The sequence below is a fragment of the Carassius carassius genome, chromosome 2 (genome assembly GCF_963082965.1).
Source record: "Carassius carassius chromosome 2, fCarCar2.1, whole genome shotgun sequence".
NCBI lineage: Eukaryota > Metazoa > Chordata > Actinopteri > Cypriniformes > Cyprinidae > Carassius > Carassius carassius.
Genome location: NC_081756.1, coordinates 17,782,880 through 17,807,015, shown reverse-complemented (window position 1 = coordinate 17,807,015; position 24,136 = coordinate 17,782,880). Strand labels below are relative to the sequence as shown.

At 37.8% G+C, this 24,136-nt stretch overlaps 1 protein-coding gene across 2 annotated transcripts in view; it reads right to left on the bottom strand.

Moving 5' to 3' along the window:
* The window catches only part of LOC132105044 (talin-2-like), a 48,236-nt gene that overhangs the window by 6,769 nt on the left and 17,331 nt on the right, over positions 1-24,136 (bottom strand). For both annotated transcript variants that reach the window (XM_059510419.1, XM_059510420.1), the window contains exons 3-48: positions 21,559-21,725; positions 21,336-21,433; positions 20,352-20,481; positions 19,482-19,634; positions 18,784-18,926; positions 18,304-18,431; positions 17,990-18,053; positions 17,737-17,841; positions 16,802-16,957; positions 16,550-16,651; positions 16,273-16,349; positions 15,743-15,923; positions 15,435-15,548; positions 15,185-15,293; positions 14,790-14,998; positions 12,564-12,662; positions 12,318-12,485; positions 11,939-12,233; positions 11,306-11,472; positions 10,347-10,475; positions 10,120-10,233; positions 9,913-10,026; positions 9,680-9,814; positions 9,163-9,291; positions 8,949-9,051; positions 8,445-8,653; positions 8,078-8,197; positions 7,624-7,821; positions 7,398-7,537; positions 7,216-7,309; positions 7,039-7,128; positions 6,178-6,300; positions 5,915-6,058; positions 5,645-5,806; positions 5,402-5,542; positions 5,133-5,314; positions 4,860-4,992; positions 3,944-4,045; positions 3,675-3,845; positions 3,449-3,595; positions 3,209-3,310; positions 2,971-3,090; positions 2,741-2,887; positions 2,251-2,420; positions 302-485; positions 54-179 (exon numbers count right to left, since the gene is read on the bottom strand). In XM_059510419.1, coding sequence (XP_059366402.1) covers positions 54-179; positions 302-485; positions 2,251-2,420; positions 2,741-2,887; positions 2,971-3,090; positions 3,209-3,310; positions 3,449-3,595; positions 3,675-3,845; positions 3,944-4,045; positions 4,860-4,992; positions 5,133-5,314; positions 5,402-5,542; positions 5,645-5,806; positions 5,915-6,058; positions 6,178-6,300; positions 7,039-7,128; positions 7,216-7,309; positions 7,398-7,537; positions 7,624-7,821; positions 8,078-8,197; positions 8,445-8,653; positions 8,949-9,051; positions 9,163-9,291; positions 9,680-9,814; positions 9,913-10,026; positions 10,120-10,233; positions 10,347-10,475; positions 11,306-11,472; positions 11,939-12,233; positions 12,318-12,485; positions 12,564-12,662; positions 14,790-14,998; positions 15,185-15,293; positions 15,435-15,548; positions 15,743-15,923; positions 16,273-16,349; positions 16,550-16,651; positions 16,802-16,957; positions 17,737-17,841; positions 17,990-18,053; positions 18,304-18,431; positions 18,784-18,926; positions 19,482-19,634; positions 20,352-20,481; positions 21,336-21,433; positions 21,559-21,694 — 6,363 coding nt within the window. In that variant the 5' untranslated portion in view covers positions 21,695-21,725. The remainder of the gene's footprint in view (positions 1-53; positions 180-301; positions 486-2,250; positions 2,421-2,740; positions 2,888-2,970; positions 3,091-3,208; positions 3,311-3,448; positions 3,596-3,674; positions 3,846-3,943; positions 4,046-4,859; positions 4,993-5,132; positions 5,315-5,401; positions 5,543-5,644; positions 5,807-5,914; positions 6,059-6,177; positions 6,301-7,038; positions 7,129-7,215; positions 7,310-7,397; positions 7,538-7,623; positions 7,822-8,077; positions 8,198-8,444; positions 8,654-8,948; positions 9,052-9,162; positions 9,292-9,679; positions 9,815-9,912; positions 10,027-10,119; positions 10,234-10,346; positions 10,476-11,305; positions 11,473-11,938; positions 12,234-12,317; positions 12,486-12,563; positions 12,663-14,789; positions 14,999-15,184; positions 15,294-15,434; positions 15,549-15,742; positions 15,924-16,272; positions 16,350-16,549; positions 16,652-16,801; positions 16,958-17,736; positions 17,842-17,989; positions 18,054-18,303; positions 18,432-18,783; positions 18,927-19,481; positions 19,635-20,351; positions 20,482-21,335; positions 21,434-21,558; positions 21,726-24,136) is intronic.

Genomic DNA, 24,136 nt, shown 5'->3' with positions numbered 1-24,136 from the left:
GAGGTAGGATGGAAAAGGGAGAGTAATATTTATGCAGAAGTTGACTGTCGTACCTTGGCTGCACTCTTAAGTTGGAACATGGAGGGGTCATCTGTTGCTTTTCCTGCTGCACACTTGGTGGCACGAATGAGCTCAGCTAAAGCTTTGGCAACATCCTTCACTGCGTTGATCAGCACCACCTACGAGGAGATGAATGACAATAACACATGCACATTCCAGAAAGATGACTTACCACTAACTGCTGGCAAATCCCTGTGTTTGACTTCTCCTCTGTCTTCATCACTTTCTCCAAGTCTCTCACCTGTGTTTCTGGGTCATCCGGGCCAATGCTGGCCGTTCCCAATTTCACCACATCTGTAAGGTGAGTGATGGTCTTGGCAGAAGACTGGGCTGCCTGGGCCAGCTTCTCTTGACTTGATGCTGCACCTGAAACAAGGTTCTTGGTGTCCTCCACCAGCACTTTGGCTGCCTTCAGAATATTCTCTCTAAAACGAAGAGAGAGAGAATATATAAATGATACGAGTTTGATTTTAATGCTTACGTAAATATGATAGATTTCATATGGTGCCTTGTTGCATACGTATTTGTTAGCATTATTCTTTAATACATAATTCTGGCTGGTCAATTGTGGCAAACCAATCTCCTGTGTTGTCCCATGTTTCTAGTATTACTACCCAGTCTCTTTCTTCTCACCTAATACAGCAAATTATAAAATATACAAACAAATGCAATCAATAAATAAATTCAAAGTAAATAAAATTACATATATATATATATTTATTTATTTATATAAAATAGAAAAATATATGTAAGCATATATATATATTTAAGCAGACATTATATATATATATATATATATAAAATCTCAGTAGCCCCAAAAAACCATTGTATGGGTCAAAATTATCGATTTTTCTTTAATTAATCATGTTCCATGAAGATATTTTGTAAATTTCCTACCATAAATACATAAAAACTAAATTTAATATATAATGTAATATCATTTGGACAACTTTGAAGGTGATCTCAATATTTAGATTTTTATTTTTTTTTACCCTCAGACTCCAGATTTTCAAATACCGTATTTTTCGGACTATAAGTCGCACCGGACTGTAAGTCGCATTTATTTAGAACCAAGTGAAAACATTACTATCTGCCGCCGCTAGAGGGCGCTATATGTTTACAGTGAGAGGCTACAGGAGCACTGAGCAGCATAGAGCGCCCTATATATATATATATATATATATATATATATATATATATATATATATATATATATATATATATATATATATATATATATATATATATATAAATCAACTTGAGATAGTCACCACTGATAAGATATTACTAAATATAATGTAGAAACTTTAATTTTCTGTAAAGCTGCTTTGCAACAATTTGTACTGTGAAAAGCTCTATACAAATAAACTTGAATTGAAAATTGAATTAATCACACTTCCTCAGTCCATCTTTCTCTCATAATACTCTACATAATACAGTGAGCTTTTAATGCAGTAATACAAAAACTCAACGTTACTTCGTTACTGGTTCTAAAGAAATACTTTCAAATTAGTAACAGAGTCTTGGGCTCAGCTGTTAAACTGTCAAATTAAAATTTAAAAAGTAGTTGAAAAAAACAATGCGCCTTTCATTACGAGCCAGCATGAGCAACCGGAAGCTGGATATTACAATTTATAAAGTTTTAACAATCGACATGTTTGTTAAACTAACATATCGTTTCGCTTCAGCTTCACCCCGGAGCCGTGGGAGTGGTTTTATGGATGGATCCTTTTTTCGGATTCAGAAACAGGGTCACCTTTCACTGCAATTATACAGATTGGAACAGACAGGACCATGTTGAACATAACTCTGAATCTGTTAGTCTGAAAGAGGAATGTCAGACATGCCTAGGATGTCTTGGGGGTGAGTACATTTTTGGGTGAATTATCCCTTTAAAGACACGCCATTGTTGTTTCTTATGTATTTATGTACTCATGCTGTTGAGCTGTTGTATAAACGCAATATCCCACTCGTAGCCATGCGATATGGCTGTATATTGGCATGCTGTAATTACCATATTGCATGGCTATATATAATTATTATTATTGTTCTGCTTTTAGAAAATTGTATTTTATTTTTGGACCATTGTGTCCAAATGTTTTTTAATTCTGCCAATAATTTTCATTTCAGTGCATCACCAATGTCTGCAGACTGTAAATTACCCCATTGTACTATATGTTTGTGTGATACCTGTGATCAGCGAAGGAGTCTGAATCGTTCTCAGCATTGAGTGTGCCAGCAGAAGCAAACATAATGGTGGAGTCCAGGTCAGCGATGATGCCTGATACAGCACTGCCTGCAGTGATACAGGCTTGAGCGCCCTTATTACCAGCATGCAATGCTGAAAGCACCATGGACACCTACAGAAAATAAACTCACATTAAAAAAAAAAAAGTATATATATATATATATATATATATATATATATATATAGTTTTATTATTATTATATATATAATATATATATATATATAGTTTTATTATTATTATATATATAATATATATATATATATATAGTTTTATTATTATTATTTAACTGTGTGTTTTATATATATATATATATATATATAATGCTACAATATGGAGATACTGACATTTAAATAGAAAACACCATGAACTCTTAGACAGGATGCTGTGAGTAATGCATATCATTTGGTTTTGTGTGTCGTGCATTTCAATACCTTCTCAGTGACAGTTCGTGCGCACTCAATAAGTTCTCTCTTGGTGAACGAGTCAGATGGACTGATCTGCAGCGCTCCAGCCTTCTGAACGAGCACAATACAGCCATGCCCCAGTTCCTGCACTCGTGTCTTTATCTGGACGCCGATCTACAATCACCAACAAATACAAGGGTCAACATGTTTGAGTGAGAGAGAAATACAGAGTGTCCGTGCATTTGTGTGTCGGTTACCTCCTCTGGTTCAGCAGTAGAGGCAGCCAGGCATCCCTGAATGGCAAGCTGACTGTAGTCTGCAGTGATATGAGATGCCAAACTGCCTAGATCCTCCGGAGCACTCACTGATTTAGTGATCTGAGGGAGAGAATGAAGGGATACATTGAAATTGGACACTAAAATCCATTAATAAATCATTATGATATAAAGAAATATATATGAAACACATCAAATGTAGAAAACTATGATTGCTTACCATCTCCTGTGCACTGACAGCAATAGCTTTGGAGTGTCTCACCATGGAGGTCTGATACTCCACAAATGAACCGTCTGGTTCTGGTGGGGTACCTTCACCTAACTACAGGATGACAAGACCGTTGAATGGTTTTACACGGCTTAAATAATGCAAAACATTTAAAATGTCAATTTTTTTTTTATTTAATGGAATTCTAAAGCATATCAAGGCAGTTTATAATGTGAAAATGTGGGTTATAACCTTGCCCATGGCTTCAGCAATCGAATCCACCATGCCGCTGACCAAGCCAACCTCACAAGCAGCTTCATTCAGGGTCAGCAAGAGATCATCAACAGCTTCCCTCATTAACTGTGCAGCTTCTTCAATGGCATCATGGGTATGAGCCGCCTGAAGAAAAATGAGTTAATAGATCTGTTGAAAGATTGAAATTATGTGCAGAAAACGCACATATGATTGAAAGAAGTACCTTCGGGTTTCCACCACCTTCTTTGGCAGCGTACAGCATTTGCAGAGCAGACTCAGTGAGAGTCTTGGTCTGATCCAGAAGGTTCATCTGCTGCTGATGATCCAAGATTTTGGATGCCATGCCCATAGAAGCTGAGACCAGAGGATTTAAGTAACTGACCAACTGAGAGACCTGAGGGACAGACGTAGGTTTGAGTTAAAACTTATGGCATAGTTGAAAACTTTCTGACAAATTCTTTTAGACTGTAAAGGCTCCCCAACGTTAGTCACCTTATGTCCCAGCTGGGATGCTTCTCCTTTTGCTGCGGTGTAAAACGGCTCAATCAGGTGACCCACCTCCTGAACAGATGATGTTAACTGCTCCTGCAAAGCCTGAAACATACAATAGTTAAAGACTCCCAGTTAGAAAAAACACTTTAATTTTTCTATCCTCACTTTAAGAATGTTGCTACAAAATGTTTTATGTAGTTATTTTCTTATTATGTGTGGAAAATGAACCAACAGCTATCATTCAAAGATAACTGATATTGACAAAGATAGAAACATCACTATATTACTATATATGTGACCCTGTACCACAAAACCAATCATAAGTCGCTTGGGTATATTTTAGCAATAGCATAAAAAAAAAACATGTACTGTATGGGTCAAAATGATTGATTTCTCCTTTTCTGCCAAAAATCATTAAGTTAAGTAAAGATCATGTTCCATGAAGATATTTTGTAAATTTCCTACCATAAATATATCAAAACTTAATTTCTGATTAGTAATATGCATCGCTAAGAACACATTTGAACAACTTTAAACTGATTTTCTCAGTATTTAGATTTTTTTGCACCCTCAGATTCAAGATTTCAAATAGTTGTATCTCGGTCAAGTATTGTCCAATTCTAAAAAACAAAACATCAACGGAAAGCTTATTTATTCAGATTTCGGATGATGTATACATCTCAATTTAAAATAATTGACACTTAAGACTGGTTTTGTGGTCCAGGGTCACACATACTAAGTACTGTACAACACACTACAGTATATTAAAGCCATATTTAAATGTGACATTTATTATAATGGGTTTATGTGAACATTTAAATTTAAGTGAACTTTTAATGGCATCTAATTTAATTAATGATTTTAAAGAAAATTGTTGTCTTTTTAGAGATTTTCACCTTCTGAGGTGAAACTTTACCTCAGAAGAAACTTCGTCTCTACGAGAAAGATTTTGGCTGACAGCTGCAAGAGAGGCCTGCTCAATATCTTGAATGCATTTATTAATATTTTCAATGGCAGAGTCACATTCCTTCTGGCCAGGGGCTTTATTCCTGTAATATAAAATCACATGATCCATTTCTAAAATGATTAGAATTATGAAATTATGTATAAAAAAAAAGAACATTTATAGTAGCTCATTTTTATTCTGCATGTATCACACAAACTACAAAAATGAGAATTTGTATGTTACCTGATAGCCATGATGAGGCTCTTGATGGAGTCTGACACGTTGCGTGAATGGCTTGCCAGTAATGACCAGGTTGGTGGATCTTTAGGGTTCATAACCAAAGACCTAGCAGTCTTCAAAAGATGGCTGGAACTGTCAAGCATGGAGCGTGCTGACTGGATGATTGGCTCCTGTGCAGCTGAGCCCTAAATTGGGAGTAGAAAAATATAAACCATTACCAACAAAAAGGACACAATTGTGAATAACATTCACAATGAAGAAGAACTTCATACCTCTCTACTTATCTGTGCAGGAACACTAGCAAACTCCGGATTGGAAGCAAACGTGGTTAGATTATCAACAGCTTCAATGAGTGGCGCTGTAGCAATTCGACATTTCTCGCGGTTTTCCTCTGAGAAATCTCCGTCCAGTGCCTATGGTGGGAGTGAAGAGGGGAAATGATGTTAGAACACAATCATTTGATGTCACTGGAGTGGATAAAAGTTGGATTCATTTATAAAGAGGAGTGGTTTAACCTTGATTGTTTTGACCAGGCTGGCTGTGCTGTTGGCCACTTCTTTGGCTGACTGCACGAAGTGTCTTTTAGCCACAGGGTTGGCAGTCTTAGAAGAGGCCAGTCGGCAAGCATTACACAGCGCTGAGGTGTGCTTTGCAACAATGGTGGCAGCTGACAGCACCTGCAACATGCATATATTATAATTTTGGCCTTAAAAGTACAGATGAAGATGTTGCAGAAAGACAAGCTCTGGGCTTAAGTCCAAACACTACATTCCCGATGTCACTACCTGTGAAGGACTATTATCTGGGTCAACAAGATTTTGGCAAGCCATCTGGATTGCCTGATTAGCATGAGCAAACTGGATAGGATCCACTAAGCCAGGGTGTCCGGCCTGGCTGTTGGGGTCAGAAACACCCACTAGGTAAGAAGCCTAATGACACACAAAAAAAACAAGTGTGATCAGTACATACACAAAGACAAAGTGTACAAAGGTAAAAAATGTATAATGGTTGTGAACGAAATATGCCATGGAAGGACCTAGTTTCTTACCTGTCCAGCTGCTTCGGTCAGACCACACAGAGCTTTAGAGGCTCCACCCACACAGTCTCCAAACGCTGGAACATCTCCTGTCTTGCAGTTATGAGAGATCCCGGCCATAGACTCACCAAGTACCTATATATCAGAAAGAGGTGGATTACAGATTAGTTATCACTTATCAGTTAATGCATATTGATATGAATTAACACTTAAGGCATGGTAGATGATTTGGTTCAAAAACATGTTTGTCATGCTGGTTGAAAGTCTCTCCACATCCATATAACAATCATTAAGTGTATTTAAGTGTAAGTGTATTTAAATGTAATTTTATCACCTGTGGAAGGTGTAGGACCATAAAATAATTCAATCATATCCCTCAGTGAGAGGACTACTATGGGCTGTCCTACCTGCCTATCAATGTATGTATTTGCATACGTTTGTGGACCCTTTTTTTGCAGACATGATACACGTTCAGTATTATACATTTTGTATTGTCATGTTTTCTCTCCGGTGAATGAGACATGAGATAATTAGACAGTGTTGCATTTAACCCTTTTTAATGTTTTTGAAAAATGTTGCTTACGCTCACCAAGGCTATTTAGTTGTACAAAAATACAGTAATATATATACAGTAAACATTTTTAAAATTTTGAACAACCACTTTCCGATTTTCAGCAGCCATTACTCCAGTTTTCAGTGGCACATGACTCTTCAGAAATCCTTCTAAAATGCTGATTCGGTACAAAATGTTAAAATGTTTCTTTGTTTGTGATTGTATTAAAAGTAAAAAAAAAAATTTTTTGCAGGTCTACAGGTCTGGATAGCATTCCAAACAAAACCTCCAATAGTTAATAATAATCATGTTTCTGTTACCTTAGAGTTCTCCATGACGCTTTCAATGCAGTCAAAGTAAGAGAGATCATTGACTGGCTCATTTGGGTTATCCAGCAGGCCCCTAACAGCCTGTAAACCAAAAAAAGAGAGACAATATCCCAATTTCTAAATATTAAAAGAAAATTTTTAATAGTGTGCATTGTTTGTATATAATACCTCAAGCTCTCTTAGAGCATTGTCACATTCCCTTTGTCCTGAGGCATTCTGGGTACACAGTGTAATCAGCTGATTGATGCTGTCAGTCACTGTTCTGAATAAACAACGCAGGAGAGTGAAGTTACAAATACAGGAAGAGCAGCAGCTATGAAACGTGCATGAATTAACACGGGGTGAAGTACCTGGCAGCAGCAGCGAGCAGGTTCTTTGCATTGCCTGCTGCAGGGTCCACAGATAAAGACTTGGTAGCCAACAGAAGCTTACTGGAGGCCATTGAGATGTTCTTCAAATTCCCAATCACCTGCATTTGATCATCCTTACTCTAAAACAACCAAACATTACTTATTTCAGTAAAAATAAGACTTATTCACATTCTCATGTTCTATCCTGCTGCACCACACGTAATACCTGGGTGTGGCCAGCCATCTCAATACCAGCATCCAGAAACTCATCAAAGTCTTCACTGAACTTTCCAGAAGCATCTGCAAGCCGGCAAGTGGTCCCTCTAGAGGCATGGACCACATCACCTGCAGACTGGTTCAGATCGGCTGCAGTCTGGTTCAGGTCACTCTGAGCCTCCTGGAAGCTCTTACTGCAGGGAGGAAGCTGCAAAAATAAAGTAAAAATAAATTACATCTAAATAAAATGTACAAAATTTTTTACAACACCTAGCGACTACACACACGAGAACTGTTTACATTTATTAATTGCATGCACTATATTGAGGACAGTGAGTGTGCATTAAGCAATAGAACAAATTTCCAGGGTACAAATTATGTGGAGCATTTTTATCAATTAGCATTAGCATTTAGCACATTTGGTGATGACAAGGGAAAACAAAAAGTCCTTGTTTGTAGCTCACCGTCTCTACAAGTAGTTTTTTGCTGGCTTCGCCGATGCTTTTCAGAGCCATATCAACATCCTTTTGTCCAGGCAGACAGTTCACACATGCATTCAGTGAGTGGGACACAGACTTTGCTACCTGACACACAACAGAGACACACATATCAATATATATACATTTTTTTAAATTGTTACTTCTTTCAGTAAGGAAGCATTAAATTGATCAAAATTAGTTTATACTTGAATAAACTAACATTGCTAACATTGGTGGCTCCTCAGTGATAAACGTTCTGCCTAATTTTTTAAGCTAACATTTTGAATAATAACTGCTAAATGATTAAATTTGATGTAACGTTAAAAAAAAAAGACATCTCTTCTGCCCTCACCTGCGCTAGCCTCTGTTGTACCTCTGCATCACCAGGAGCAACCAGCGCCTCCTTGGCTTCAGAAATTAATTTAGCTGATCCTTCCATAACCTCGCAAGCTGAATCAAACATGGCTGCGGCTCCAGCGGGGTCTGATGTGGTGGCAGCAACACCCCTCGCAGCCTGTGCTAATGTCTTAAGAGCCTGGGCAGTTTCGCTGGCAGCTACACCTGTGAACACATACAGTTCATCTTTTGGAGTTTATATGTGTGTGTATGTGAGAGAGCCAGAATATATGTTTGGTTGAGTTTACTTAGCTATATTTAAAGGAACAAAACAGTTCCTGGAAGTTTACTTAATTTGACAAAAATTAATTGTGTTTGTTTTATTTTCTTCCCCAATAAATGTTAATAATTAGGGCTAAAGTAAGTAATTATAATTATCTTTACATAAAACAATGGAGCTGCAAAGCATATCCAAATTTAGGCAAATAAATGTGTTGTGTATGAGGTTGAGCTGTATTACCTGTGTAATGCTCATTTCCCTGTGCTGCACAGGTAAGCAGTTGGGCCATTGAGGAACCAACAGCCTTAGATGTGCAGCCCAGATCCTGAGTACATTTTTCCAACTAAACCACACAAATTAGACCACAAAATGAATGTATAGTTGTTCATATGTCTATTTTTCCAATGACAAAATAATCATAGCATCACAGATATTTAAATGGCTCTCAACTCACCGATTCTCCAGGTAAAGCTTTCAGCAGCCTCTCGGATGCTGCCATTTTAGCGTCCTGGAGTTCATTCTTCAGCGTCTGCACAGCTATAAGGGCAGAGTCGATCTCCATGGGGCCACACGCCTCATAAGCCTAGACATCATATGACAGGATCTGATTAAGGTATAGTCCAGTCAAAAAAATTAATCTTACATAACAGGAAAGAATATATTTTGAAGAATGCTGGTAACCAAACAGTTCCGGTTCCCACTGACTTCCATTCTATTTTTGTACATACAGTGAAAGTCAATGGGAACCGAAACGGTTTACCAGCATTCTTAAAAATATTGTTTGCCTTCCGCAGAAGAAAGACATCAAGGTTTGGAATGCCACTAGGGTGAGAAAATGACAGAATTTTCATTTTGGGGTGAAATGTCCTTTTACAGTAAAAAAAAATAAAAAAAAAAATAAAAAAATAAAAAAAAACACTTTTGTATCTTCGACTCATAAATTACATGTGTGGAGAAAACCGATTCAGTACCGTCTGTGCAGCAGTGCGGAGTTCAGCCAGGCAGGTGGCCAGATTCTTTCCACACTGTCCAAGCTGCATGGATGCTGCCTGATCCGTCACAGTCGGCACAGACGACTTTACTGAAGACACCATCTTACTTCCAGGCTGGAACATTGAATTAGAGGTTTTAGTATTGAAAGTGCACTTTTAAAGAATAGTGATGTTATCAGATGAGTGACAGGTGATTATGGATTGATTGTTACCTGAAGGAAGTTCTGACAGGCAATGATGAGGCCAAGTTGGGCACTACCATCCTCTGGCTGCCCCTGACTGCCCCTCACTCCCTGTACCAGCTGAGGAATATGGTCAGCTACAGCCTAACCACACAATAATACAGAATACAGTAAACACAACAGGAGGACTAACATTACTAACACTTTGGAAATTCTCTAAAAAATACTTATACAAACCCTGCAGCTTTGAACAAGTTGTTGGTGGGCAGCAGTGTTCTTGTTAGAGGCTGCTGCATTCTGGGATGCTGCAATGGTTTGAGTTGCAGCAGCAGCAGCTTGGTTAGCAGCGTTCTGAAAAAAATTAAAGCAGACATTCAGTGCAGTGTTTTACTGGCGTAGATCACACCATCCTGTCTAAATTCAATTACTTTTCTCATAATGAAAATCATAAGCAAGTCACTGACCTCCAGTCTTGTTATAAGTTTCTTCTTAATGGCGTTTTGTGCAGCAGCATTAGTGGCCACACGTAAGCCCTCCGCAGCCTCCCGGAGCTTCTGCTGCTGGTCTTCATTTTCAGGGTATGCAGCAGCCCCCTAAACACACACACGGACAAAGACATGGAACAAGTCTATTGGTGGTCTATTAGAACCCAGATTATTAAACCGAGAGACGCTAAAGTGAAGATGCTCAAAATAACTTGATTAGTGCAAAAATGTCTCCAATTTTCAAAAAACTCAAGCATTGGTATGAGCTAGGTTTAATAATATAGGACAGTTGTTCTCAACCAGGGGCCCGGAATCAGGTTTTTAAAAGTAGCATAAGAATGGTTTGATAAATAGAAAGTTGAAGAACCCCCCCCTCCCAATTTTTTGTTAATACTTTAGATTAGTGAACACTATTCAGTATTAACTAGTTGCTTATTAGCATGTACATTACTAGCATATTAGCTGTTTATTAGAACTTATAAAGCACATATTAAATGTCTTATTCTGCAAGACCATATTCTTGATCCCTAGAACATAAACTAACTACTACTACGACCTTGCTTACTATCAATAAGCAGTAATTAGGAGTTAACTGAGAGAAAACTTTAACTCTTGTTAATAAATAATTAGATAAGTTAATTAACTCTTAGTTTTACTGCAACAATGTGATGATAGTGAATATTAATCTAACTCTTTATTTATTTTTTACATACAGTTCTTGAAACATTTTAAGTGACAAAAATGAATTATGGTCAATTGAATATCAATTGATCAGTTTTTACTAATTAAAAAAAAGTTAGAAAACAAGCAGTTTTCTCAGAATTACAGCAGGATTACAGAAAAAAAAAGATCTAGAGATCTACTGATATAGAAAACTGGAGAGTTAATGTAGTGTCAAATAATGCACTTTTAATGTGAGCCAAGGTTTGCTAACACACCTTTGCAGCCTCAACCATTCCAGCAGTGGCATCTGCGAGCAGTTTGGCAGCCGTGAGAAGCTTCCTGGAGTTGTTGACATCCACTTCCACCTCAGCATCTGATCTCATGGCATTCACCAGGTCAGAGGTCGCCTGGGCAAGAACCCGTGCCTGTCGTACCATCTCACCTACGGAACAGAATAGTAAATCTCTACATTTACATAGCATAAAGGAGCTAAGCAAATAAATAAACAAGTAAGACTACCATTCACTGTACTGACATTCGAGTCCATATGTTTTTTTTTGTTTGTTTGTTTAAAAGTGAACACATTTATTCTTAAAAAGGACACATTAAAGTAAAATGAAAGTAAAAACATTTATACAGACTTATTTCAAATAAATATTCAAATATCACTGTATCAGTTTTTAACATTTATTATAATAAGAAATGTTTCTTGAACACCAGATCAGCATATAAGAGTGATTTATGAAGGATCATATGGCACCGAAGACTTGAGTAACGATGCTGAAAATTCAAAACAGAAAACATTTATTGTAAATTTTATGGTGAGCATACTTCTTTCCGAATGATTAAAAAAAACCTTATCAACTCCAAACTTTTGAATGATTGTGTATATGATGCACTCATCGTACCAGCGTCACCCATGCTGCAGAAAATACTCTCTGTAACTGTCATGATGGTGTCCATGGCCTGGTCGTATCGTCCAATGGGTTCCCCGCGTGTGGCGTAGTTCCTCACATGTGCAAGTAGGTCACTGAGAGCCTGTGAGACGATACCAGCTGCTGCGCTGACGGCCTTCAGAAGCTCTCCATCACTGGTAGCTGACAGACAGGCCTTCACACAACCTTCCACTGAACGATCCACCAGCTTCCCTGCTACTATCAGCTGCTCTTGACACACAGGGGAGCTGATAGTAGGGCTCACAACCTGATAAAACAAAAACATGTGTAAAAAGGCCATCCACAGGTTTATCTTAAACAGTCTGTATAAGCATGTGTATGTGCACTCCACCTTGGCACAGGCCACTAGTTGGGAAGTGGAGAGGGCGCACTGGGTCGCAGCTGCAATAACCCTGTTCTGCAGGACGCTGTCTTCAGAAACCTGTGCCACATTCTTGGCCTTCAGAACCATCATGGCTGCTGCATTTGCCACGGCTTTAGCTAGGTTCATTAGCACATCCTAAAACACACACACATACAAATGCTCAGGGCTATAAAAACACAAATCTAGCTTTTACCTCAAAAGACACTTGCGTACCTGGAAGCGCTCGTCTGTTTCATTCTCTCCAATCTGTCTAAGCAAATCTCCACTGGCTTGACCGATGCTGCCGGCTGCAGTCAGAACCGTCTGTCGTGGCTGCATGAAAAAAAAAAACAAAAAAAAAAACACATCACTCACGCCATTAAACAGACTTGTCACTCAAAATCTTTATTGTATCAACATTGTGCTGAATGATGACATTGAGTTTGTAGAGCTACTTTGCAGCGGAATTTGAATTTGTCCCATATTTGATGAGGTTTGCATCACTGATTGTTATTTTCATGTGAAGCTGCTTTGAAACAATCGGTATACAACCCGAATTCCGGAAAAGTTGGGACGTTTTTTAAATTTTAATAAAAAGAAAACTAAAGGAATTTCAAATCACATGAGCCAATATTTTATTCACAATAGAACATAGATAACATAGCAAATGTTTAAACTGAGAAATTTTACACTTTTATCCACTTAATTAGCTCATTTAAAATTTAATGCCTGCTACAGGTCTCAAAAAAGTTGGCACGGGGGCAACAAATGGCTAAAAAAGCAAGCAGTTTTGAAAAGATTCAGCTGGGAGAACATCTAGTGATTAATTAAGTTAATTGATATCAGGTCTGTAACATGATTAGCTATAAAAGCTTTGTCTTAGAGAAGCAGAGTCTCTCAGAAGTAAAGATGGGCAGAGGCTCTCCAATCTGTGAAAGACTGCGTAAAAAAATTGTGGAAAACTTTAAAAACAATGTTCCTCAACATCAAATTGCAAAGGCTTTGCAAATCTCATCATCTACAGTGCATAACATCATCAAAAGATTCAGAGAAACTGGAGAAATCTCTGTGCGTAAGGGACAAGGCCGGAGACCTTTATTGGATGCCCGTGGTCTTCGGGCTTTCAGACGACACTGCATCACTCATCGGCATGATTGTGTCAATGACATTACTAAATGGGCCCAGGAATACTTTCAGAAACCACTGTCGGTAAACACAATCCGCCGTGCCATCAGCAGATGCCAACTAAAGCTCTATCATGCAAAAAGGAAGCCATATGTGAACATGGTCCAGAAGCGCCGTCGTGTCCTGTGGGCCAAGGCTCATTTAAAATGGACTATTTCAAAGTGGATTAGTGTTTTATGGTCAGACGAGTCCAAATTTGACATTCTTGTTGGAAATCACGGACGCAGTGTCCTCCGGGCTAAAGAGGAGGGAGACCTTCCAGCATGTTATCAGCGTTCAGTTCAAAAGCCAGCATCTCTGATGGTATGGGGGTGCATAAGTGCATACGGTATGGGCAGCTTGCATGTTTTTGAAGGCTCTGTGAATGCTGAAAGGTATATAAAGGTTTTAGAGCAACATATGCTTCCCTCCAAACAACGTCTATTTCAGGGAAGGCCTTGTTTATTTCAGCAGGACAATGCAAAACCACATACTGCAGCTATAACAACAGCATGGCTTCGTCGTAGAAGAGTCCGGGTGCTAACCTGGCTTGCCTGCAGTCCAGATCTTTCACCTATAGAGAACATTTGGCGCATCATTAAACGAAAAATACGTCAAAGACGACCACGAACTCTTCAGCATCTGGAAATCTATATAAGGCAAGAATGGGACCAAATTCCAACAGCAAAACTCCAGCAACTCATAGCCTCAATGCCCAGACGTCTCCAAACTGTTTTGAAAAGAAAAGGAGATGCTACACCATGGTAAACATGCCCCGTCCCAACTATTTTGAGACCTGTAGCAGAAATCAAAATTGAAATGAGCTCATTTTGTGCATAAAATTGTAAACTTTCTCAGTTTAAACATTTGCTATGTTATCTATGTTCTATTGTGAATAAAATATTGGCTCATGTGATTTGAAAGTCTTTTAGTTTTCATTTTATTAAAATTTTAAAAACGTCCCAACTTTTCCGGAATTAGGGTTGTAGTATAAAGCGCTAAATAAATAAAGGTGAGATGATGGTAGTGTAAGTCAGTTGAATTATGATTCAATTTAATAATGAAATATAATAGTAATTTATCTAATTAAAATAAAAAAAATGCTTTGACATTTTGACAATTCAGAAAATATTCAAAAATATTACCATAGGAAATGTGAAAATAATTATTTTAATCACAATTGCGTATCTCAAGATGAAACCATACAGTGCATACAGAAATGTAAACGGCATTCATAAGTATATACATTTTGGGAAAATCTATAATGATAAATCGCAGCACATTCTTTGCTCGCACCTCTCCTGATGTAGGCTCCACAGCTTTAAGCAGGTCAGATACAGCTCCAGTGAGGGTCTTGGCGGCCCTCATGAGGTCCTGCCCACTGCCAACCTCATCCTCCATCAGAGCCGCCAGCAGCTTCACACCTTTTGACATCTCCGTCAGATTAGATGAGATGGTGGTTATGGCACATCCTACTGCTGTATAATCGGTGTCTGTCGGGTCCCCTGGGAACAAGAATAGAAAACTCTACAATCACTACAATGCAGATGAAGCTTAAAGTTTTCAATTTTTGAAAGCCCAGTCAAGGTTTTCACTTGTGTTGACAGTAGGAAAAAAAAAAAAAAAAAGTATAGTAAGTGTTGTGAAACATCTTACTAATTAAATACATTTTAATACAGCCAAGACTTTACCAGCAGTAAGATTAACCACAGAGGCAGTTCCAGCAGTAATGGCATCCACCTGAGAGTGAATATCATGCTTGGACTCATCCATCTTGTTCTGAATCCACAATTTAGAAGCCTGAAATAATAATAATAAAAAAATGTAAATGTAAAAAGTTAGTTAAAACCTTAAAAGTACAAATTAAAGTAAAAATTAAATAAAATATTGGTAATGGATACAGGAAAGTAAATGTGAAGTGACATGTACACATTTTCTCACCATATCATCTCCCAGTGGTGGCAGCTCTTCCACCTCCTCTAGGTCTGTCTGTGTCTGCTGCACCGCTTGCATACTGGTGTTAATGGTTCCCACAAGAGCCTGCTGGGCTGCACTCTGATCGCCCAATTAGAGATGGCAGAAATCACACATTAATCCACCAACAGATCTAAACTGTGACAGCTCTATGGTCAACCTCTATGTGTTATGTAAGGTCTGATGCTAAAATGCTGCTAGACAGCAAGGTGGTTTTAATGAACTTTGCTGATTAACTGGTCCATGAACCTGAGCCTTTGTTTATGTAGACTCACCAGTGGTGGCATATGTCCAAGATGCATCTGTCCAGTGGTGATATGTTGCTGTGGAGAGGGCATGGTACCCATGTTCAGAGTTTCTGTGCCAACAGAACCGGACCTCAAGATCCCAGGCAATGCCACAGAGCCCTGCTCTGCTTGCCCGACACGGTTAAACTGCTGCTGTAATATAGTAGATCTGTGATAGATAGAGAGAGAGGAAGGGACATATAAAGATAAAAGGAATGACAACAAAGTAAAGAGGTTTTAGTGTTTGTACTACAGCATTCAGCAGTTATTCAAGAAGAGATGATGCCAGCACTCATTAAAACAGGCTCAGTATAGAAACAGTGTGGAACAGGTAACCTCAGCTCCATCTAGATAAACAGAATATGAGATAAGGTGGTTTTTCCACTGTGAGTTTCCTGTAATGCTGTACCGGTCTGATTACAGAAGTATTTCCAAAAGACAACTGGCAAGAAATGACAAAACCTTGAAAGGAAATATGGTTCTTATCACTGACGACTCACAATTCATGCATGTCTTACTTTTTCGGAGAAACTGATTCCTCTAACATGGTGGCCTCCTCATCTCCCTCTAAACCAAAGTGGTCCTTGCTTTGTTTCTGTAGGGCCAAACAGAAATGAATAAACACTTTTTACATAAGGTTTAATCTGGTAACACTGTGCATACTGTTATCTGAACACTGTTAATGTTTAATACAAAAATTATTCGTAATCCAGGAGAATCTCTTTCAGAAAAGAACATGAAACAAATTGTTGAATATTTCATGAGGGAAACGCAGTTAAAGGAGTAAATACTGGCCTTCTTGAGAATGATATCGATGTAACCAGCTATAAGCTGAGATATCTGCTCCCCCTCAGTGGTCTGAACAGAGTAGTAGCTCTCCTGATACTCTCCGAAATCCTGCATATGGGAACGGAGTTCATACACACACACACAGATTACATTGAACAAAAGTGACAGTAAAAGAGAGCACAGGAGGTGCACCTGAGATATCTGAGCCATCTGAAAGTCGAATGTAAGTCCGTAAGAATATGTATGTTATGCAAGTACCAGTGTAAAGCTCTTAGGTGAGGCGGCCCATCTTTTTACTGTAGTAAGTGGCCATTCCTGAACCACATCTTTGGTTTTCTCATCCACTCTCATCACTGATTCTTTGGTAATACCCAGCAGTCTTGGGATCAGCTTATTTTTACTTTTCATTTTTTCCTGAGAAACAAAATCAAACACAGAAAGAAAGAAAAAAAAAAGAGTGAGATTAATTCACTATGTTCAGAACAATAAAATGGTCCAGCAAAATGTATAACACCACATATACATCCACAATGAAATTCCTCCTGCATCTTCTCAGATTCTCTTAAGCTTATCATCCTTCTTCTGTCTCCACACTAATTCTCTCTGAGCTGCCAGTAGATGGATAAGCTGAGCTCGGCTGACCTGTCTGAGTTTTAAGTTGGACAGTCAATCATTGCCAAAGCTTTTTCACTTTAGCTTTTTGCACAAATGTATTTACTATTAATTCCCAGATAAAAACAACATGGAAACAGTTTGAGTTTATCAATACAGAGAATAATTATATTGGCCATATGCGATAAATAAAAGCCAGAACAAAACTAAAATCAGAAACATATGATCTTTAATTTTAGGTACAAGCACATCTGCTCCACCTTAACTTTAGAACTCAAGCAGAGCCGAACTGTAATCAGTGCATGAGTCATGCAGACCACCACCGGCCAGGAACAGGAGAGGGAGGGGGGTTGCACTGAAGCCATGGGATCATCCTAGAGGTGGAATTCCTCGTGAATGATGAAAGCTCTCATGAGAACATTGATTGGCAACATTGGAAGACTAGAACATTTCTGGACTTGGGTACAAAAGTGACTCAGGACTGCTGGTCTCAAAAACACCTTTAGAATACATGAGTTGATTCGGAAATAGGATGTGAAGGCAAACACATAAGAAAAACAAAAAGCACACAAACACTTTACCTTCACCAAGAAGAAAGACACTCCATATGTTCTGAGGGATCTCGCAAGCTTCACATATTTCACTTTGGCTTCAATCTCTGTCATTTCCCCACAAGCCTTATGTTCCTGTAAAATTCATAAAGCGTTCACTCGTCTAGCCAATGAATTTTTCTCATAAATCTTTGCTTACAAATAGTGAAGTTTAAGAAAAAGACAACAGTGTATAAAACGAACATGCATTTATTAACAAAGTGCAGGATAAACTGACACCCACCTGAAAGATCTTCTTCTCTGCACCTCTCTGTTTGATGTATTCCTTAGGTAGAAATTCCTTCAAGCTGAGAGAAATGAAATGCACAAAGCATGCTCATTAGTGACAATATACAAATGCAAACAGGCATTAGAGTTATACGATATACATAAAGTATTAAAATGCAGCTTTTGATTTGAGTTTGTTAAGCTCATTAACTAAATGGACCATATACTTATTTCAACTTCTGGATTTTACACATCATTTCACAGCAATATGAAGCAGAGGGCCAGTAAACACTGTGCACCATAACTGAAAGTATTAGGACGTGGTCTTACTCCAGAAATCCAGATTTGTGTTTATGTTCTATATGAGGCCCGAACTGGATCTGAGCTTGAATTCCACCAAATTCACAAGCCTTGTCAAACGACACGGGATGAGAACCATTCAGAATGTCGTCACGTGCCTGAGGAGACACATGCAGGCAGGCAGACACATCCGTTATCAAAGCCTTTGGAAATCACACAGCAGAAATTATCCAGATCTGTAAATGAGGCCCTGACAGGAGGAGGAGAAAACAGGGACTACACTGCTTTGCAGATCAATACGATGTGTACAACAGCATGCATTGCACCACTCAAAGAGGCTTTTAGAGACATTTGTCAATAAGAGACTTACAGCGTTTCAATCCATATACATGGAAACAGATAATTTAGGACAATATCACTGTGGGAGGAATGTGAAGCAAAGCCAGGGGTGCTGGAGTGCTCATTGTGGCCTTTACCAAAAATTAATAAGTGACCAGAGGTGAGCTGAACCTGTACGTAGAGCAGATTGAGCTGCACAGGATCTCGTGAGTCCACGTTTTGATCAGAGTAGAAAAACTTTCGTCTCAACAGCAGAGTTTCGCTTTCCTCGACTCCGTGTTCCCTGAATGTGCGTCCATGATCCAGCCAATTTACTGTGAGAAAAACAGAAACTTTTTATAAAGTAAAACTGTTTCCCATCTACTTTACAAAAGTTATAGTACCCTTGAAATCTTGAATTTTGAAAGCTGCATTTTCAGCATTCATTACTCCAGAAATCACTTGTTAATTTAGTGCTCAAGTAACATTTTATTACTAATGTTTTGTAGAAAACGATTCTAAAGAGCAGACACATTTTCCATTATAAAATATCTTTATTGTCACTCCTTGCCAAATAAAAGTTAATTTCTATCAAAAAATAATAATAAATAACCTGCTGACACTAAACTTTAGAGTTTTAGTACATGTATATGCATACTGAAGGAGATATTAAAAATTAACCTGGACAAAATAATAAAATAAGAAAGTACTTAAGAGACTAAAATAATAAGAAAATAATATATAATACAGTAATGGGGACGGGAAGCAAAGATAAATCCTGAAACAATTCTAAACCTCAACTTTATTGACTTATTGTGGCCCATTTACAGCTCCACCGCTGAATAACAAATCAGTGTCTATCTCCATGCGGTGGCTGATGTGTTACCTACAGTCATCATCTGTGTGCAGTTTGGCTTTGAGCTTCTCCATCTTCCTCTCCTCCCTCAGTAGAGTTCTGTCTTTCTTCAGTGTGCCAGTGCCTTCATCTTTCTTCTCCTCCACCACCTCCTGAATCAGAGAGTACTCTTCATAGTTTGAGATTCCTGGAAAGAGAAGTAATGAGAATTTCTGATTCTTTGATGACTAGAAAGTTCAGAAGAACAGCATTTAATTGAAAAATATATTTTTTTGCATCATTATAAATGTCTTTACCGATCCTTACTGAATAAAACAAGTTTTATTTTTTCTGAAGAAAAAAAGCCCCCAAATGTTTGAACGGTAGTGTATATGGAGAAAAATTTATTGGTCTCAAAAGCAGTGGCAGAAACCATGGGTGTGTTGCATAAACTGCTTCGACTGGTCTTAAAAAGCTAGTCATCTAATTTATTTTCTTTAAGAAGGGTCATAACATTTCATAGTCAATTAAAAAAAACAAGAAGGTAGATTGGTCTAATGTGAATCTAAAAAGTTAAACTGATTACCCGTTGGCTAACTGCTAGTTGGTCAAACTAGTTTGTAAGACACAGTCTTAACATAGTGTCTATGTTTATGCATCTGTGCCCATGTCTATATTTGGTCAGTCCAATGGAAATGCACCTACAGGTGCCATTGGGACCATTGGGATTTGAATCCAGGTCACCTTGCATTTTAAATTAAAACTATACCACTAGACTAACAGTTTACTGGGTTTTTTTTCTTTTTAAACATGTCTATGACATAACCAAGTGAGTCAGGACTACCATGCATGCCCCCTCAAAAGAACCTGAGAAAGTAACTGTATATGACAAAGTTATATCAGATATTAAAAGAGCATCACTGACCTATTCTACTGCAGATGGTGACAAGCAGCTCTCCCACAGTTTTGGAATCATCCACCATGATGGTCTTCACTGCTCCATCCAGCATTTTTATCTTCTGAGGTCTCTGTTTTTTCTTATACTCCAGTATGTCCTGAAAGAGAGACAGAGGGACTTGACCAGCATTTCCTGACTGCATCAAACGAATAGTTTCAAGTTTAAGGAAAGCTTAGGTTTTAGGCATTGGTTCTGAATTAAATTCTGCATCATAGCCATTTTGACATTGTCTTGGATTTTAGCATCAGCCAGCTGCAAAAAAATTAAATAATCAGATCTGTGCAGTACGAAGGCCAAAAAAAAGACTATAAATAAATGGTTGAGTATGCAAGGAAGACATAGCTTTTTAAAGTAAAAAGCTTAAAAAAATAAATAGACCACACACCTAAGACTGACATTATCTACAAAACAAATATTAAATGGAATCCGTATGTGAAGCAGTTTGTGACATTTTTTATTTTTTATGCAATCTGTGAACGTGTATGAGGGAGGGAAAAAAGGGCTTTTGATCAACAAAAGATGAAACGCTACTGATGAAAACTTCATTTAACACATCTCAATTTACACTGTACACACACATCTTGATTTCTTCCTGGGAACAAGCATTCAGCTTTGTCTTTATATACAACACTCCTCTACACAAGCACAGAGACTCACAAGTGTAAACAAATATAAACAAAAACCACATGCTGCAGTGACAAATGTCTTTAATCACAGCACTGTAGCTTGTCACAGTACGTGTAGACACCAAGGGGAGCCTTTCCTCACTCTCACATACTCGAAGACTATAAAAGTAACCAAAAAGCAGGGTTAAGACCTCTTCTCATCTTTCAGCATAAAAAACGTAGGCAAAGACACATCACAAAACAAGACAAGAGTGCAAAGACATGTCACAGAACATTTGACAGGAGCTTGTAAAATAGAGACAGACCGAAGATCAAAAGGCCTTACGCCATTTCTCAGCATATAATAGTCCAGTGTCCGGCCTCCTTCCAGCCAGATGCCTTTCCTGGGGTCTTCGTCTGATAGAAACAGCCCATATTCTGAAGCTGAGACACAACAGACACTCTGTTAGATCTTGAATTTGGCAAAATGATATGAAAATGATAACCAGATTTGCAATCACTGTAAACATTACTATACTACGAAGAACACTGGAAGAAAGGTGTCCCACCTTGACCCGTCTGGGCTTCTGGAACCCTCTCTCTGATGACCCGGCACGCATCATACACAGCCGTTGACGGCTCAAACTGCATCGTCTTCACTACATTACACTGTCTCACACAGATCTTCAGAGACAGCGCCACCATCCTGCCAGCTTATGTATTACAGACTCTGCACCTGTGGAGAGAAGGAGGGAAATGAGAGTGATAGAGAACTGAAGACAACAAGATGGAGAACGTGTGCGTGTTTTAATGATACTGATTTTCACAGTCTTTCACAGATTGGAGAGCCTCTGCCCATCTTTACTTCTGAGAGACTCTGCTTCTCTAAGACAAAGCTTTTATAGCTAATCATGTTACAGACCTGATATCAATTAACTTAATTAATCACTAGATGTTCTCCCAGCTGAATCTTTTCAAAACTGCTTGCTTTTTTAGCCATTTGTTGCCCCCGTGCCAACTTTTTTGAGACCTGTAGCAGGCATTAAATTTTAAATGAGCTAATTAAGTGGATAAAAGTGTAAAATTTCTCAGTTTAAACATTTGCTACGTTATCTATGTTCTATTGTGAATAAAATATTGGCTCATGTGATTTGAAATTCCTTTAGTTTTCATTTTATTAAAATTTAAAAAACGTCCCAACTTTTCCGGAATTCGGGTTATAAAAATACAGCAAAAAAAAAAAATTTTTTTTAATAACAGTTTTCTGCTTCAATATGGTTTTAAAATGAAATGTATTCATGTGAGGTCTTCAGTACCACATGGTCCTTCAGAAATCATTGGTGTTAAGAAACATTTCTTACACACAAATCTGTGATTTCTTTTTTTTTTCTTTTGATGATTGATAGTTAAAAAGAAGAACATTTATTTGAAATTGAAATTATTTGTACCAGAAACTATTTGCAATAATGTAAAATTAGAAGGTAATACTGTCTTGCTAAATAAGTATTTATATAAAAAATAATTAATAATAATAATAATTAATAATTAATAATAATTAAAAATAATTAAAAAATAATAATAATAAACTTACTTCGGATGGTACTGTACAATAAAAATAATTGGTGGAAAAAAAGTAGTAAAAGAGATACAAATACTTGTGTGTGACAATCATTAAATGAGGACAAACATTCACAATCACATTTTTACACTTTTGGCTTCAACTTTAGTCTTAGTCTTCTAATACACATAGTATAATAGGTCTCTTTTACTAATTTTCTTGTTTGACGTAGTGTGTGCTATAAAAAAGATATTTGGATTCTGTCCATCTCTCTCTCTCTCTCTCAAACACACACACACACACACACACACAGTCTTTACTGTTATCACCTGAACTTCCAGTCAGCTGCCTTCACTCTTTCAGCACCATCCAAACTGCACATTAACGAAACACTGACTAGTTTAAACACACATAATACTAGCCAGGGGATATGGTTCCACTTTGTGGTTCAAACAGATCTTACTGGAACAGAAAGATAATTATAACACCATTTAACCCCACTTCAAAATCAGTATGATATCCATAAACAATAAAGAACCAGAATTATTACCTTAAAGTCAGAGTTTCTCTTAGCATCTAGCTAATCTTTGGTCTGTATGTGTGTCTGTGGGATTGAGGATGCCCTTGTGCACAGTTGGCACAATGAACGCAGGCATGAGTTTGGCAGTGTGATCTGACCCAGTATGTCAGGGACAAGCTGTAGAGATCTGAGCATATATATAGATTGGGAAGTGCATTGTTGGAGATGCAACAGTCGTGACAAAATGTTTGATATGCATATATTAAGTAAAGAAGGACTTGCTTTGCTTCAGGACATCACTGAAGGAATAACTTGGGGTTCAATTCATTAAAATGATTTGGTTCACTCAGTGAAGGATTCATCAGACTGCTTCAAACTCACAAATGCTGAAGTCTGTGACCATTTCAGGAAGATGAATTAAAACAAAAGATTCACTAGAATCATTTTCTTATGAATCAAGACTACTTTGGTCAAACTGTTTGTGTGCAGCCCTAGGAGACTATTAAATAGAAAGATATTTGTTGCCATCATTTTTCAGTAAACAAGCTTTTTATCTAACCACATTCAATTAAGACTGCTACCTCATAATCAAAACTCATTTAAACTATGAATTTTTTTACACTATGCAGAAAAGCATTGACGAAAAGCATAAATTATTATTAAAACTTTATAGCAAAATATCATTTTTATTGCTGTTACCTACCAGTTTGGGGCAGACTATTTGTAGGTTTGAAAACAAATTTCATTAATGCAATTCCATCTGGTGTTGCAGAAATTACACACTTTACCTTTAATACAACACCTCAATTCGATAACACCCAATTTATACCAGCACTTGTTGTTGAGTGCCACTGGAACAAGTTTCTGTCTGATCAGCCACAACTTCTCCAGTAAATTATCACAAACAATTTATTTGCTTTTGCACCGCACAGAGTTCTGCATTCAATGTTTCCAGCATATAGATCCACAAGCGCTAACTCATCCAGCCCGCCGGTGACTCTAGAGAGCCTGAAAATCATAACACTCCAGAGAATGTCCTTCCATTTATAAACCTTCAACAGGATCACAT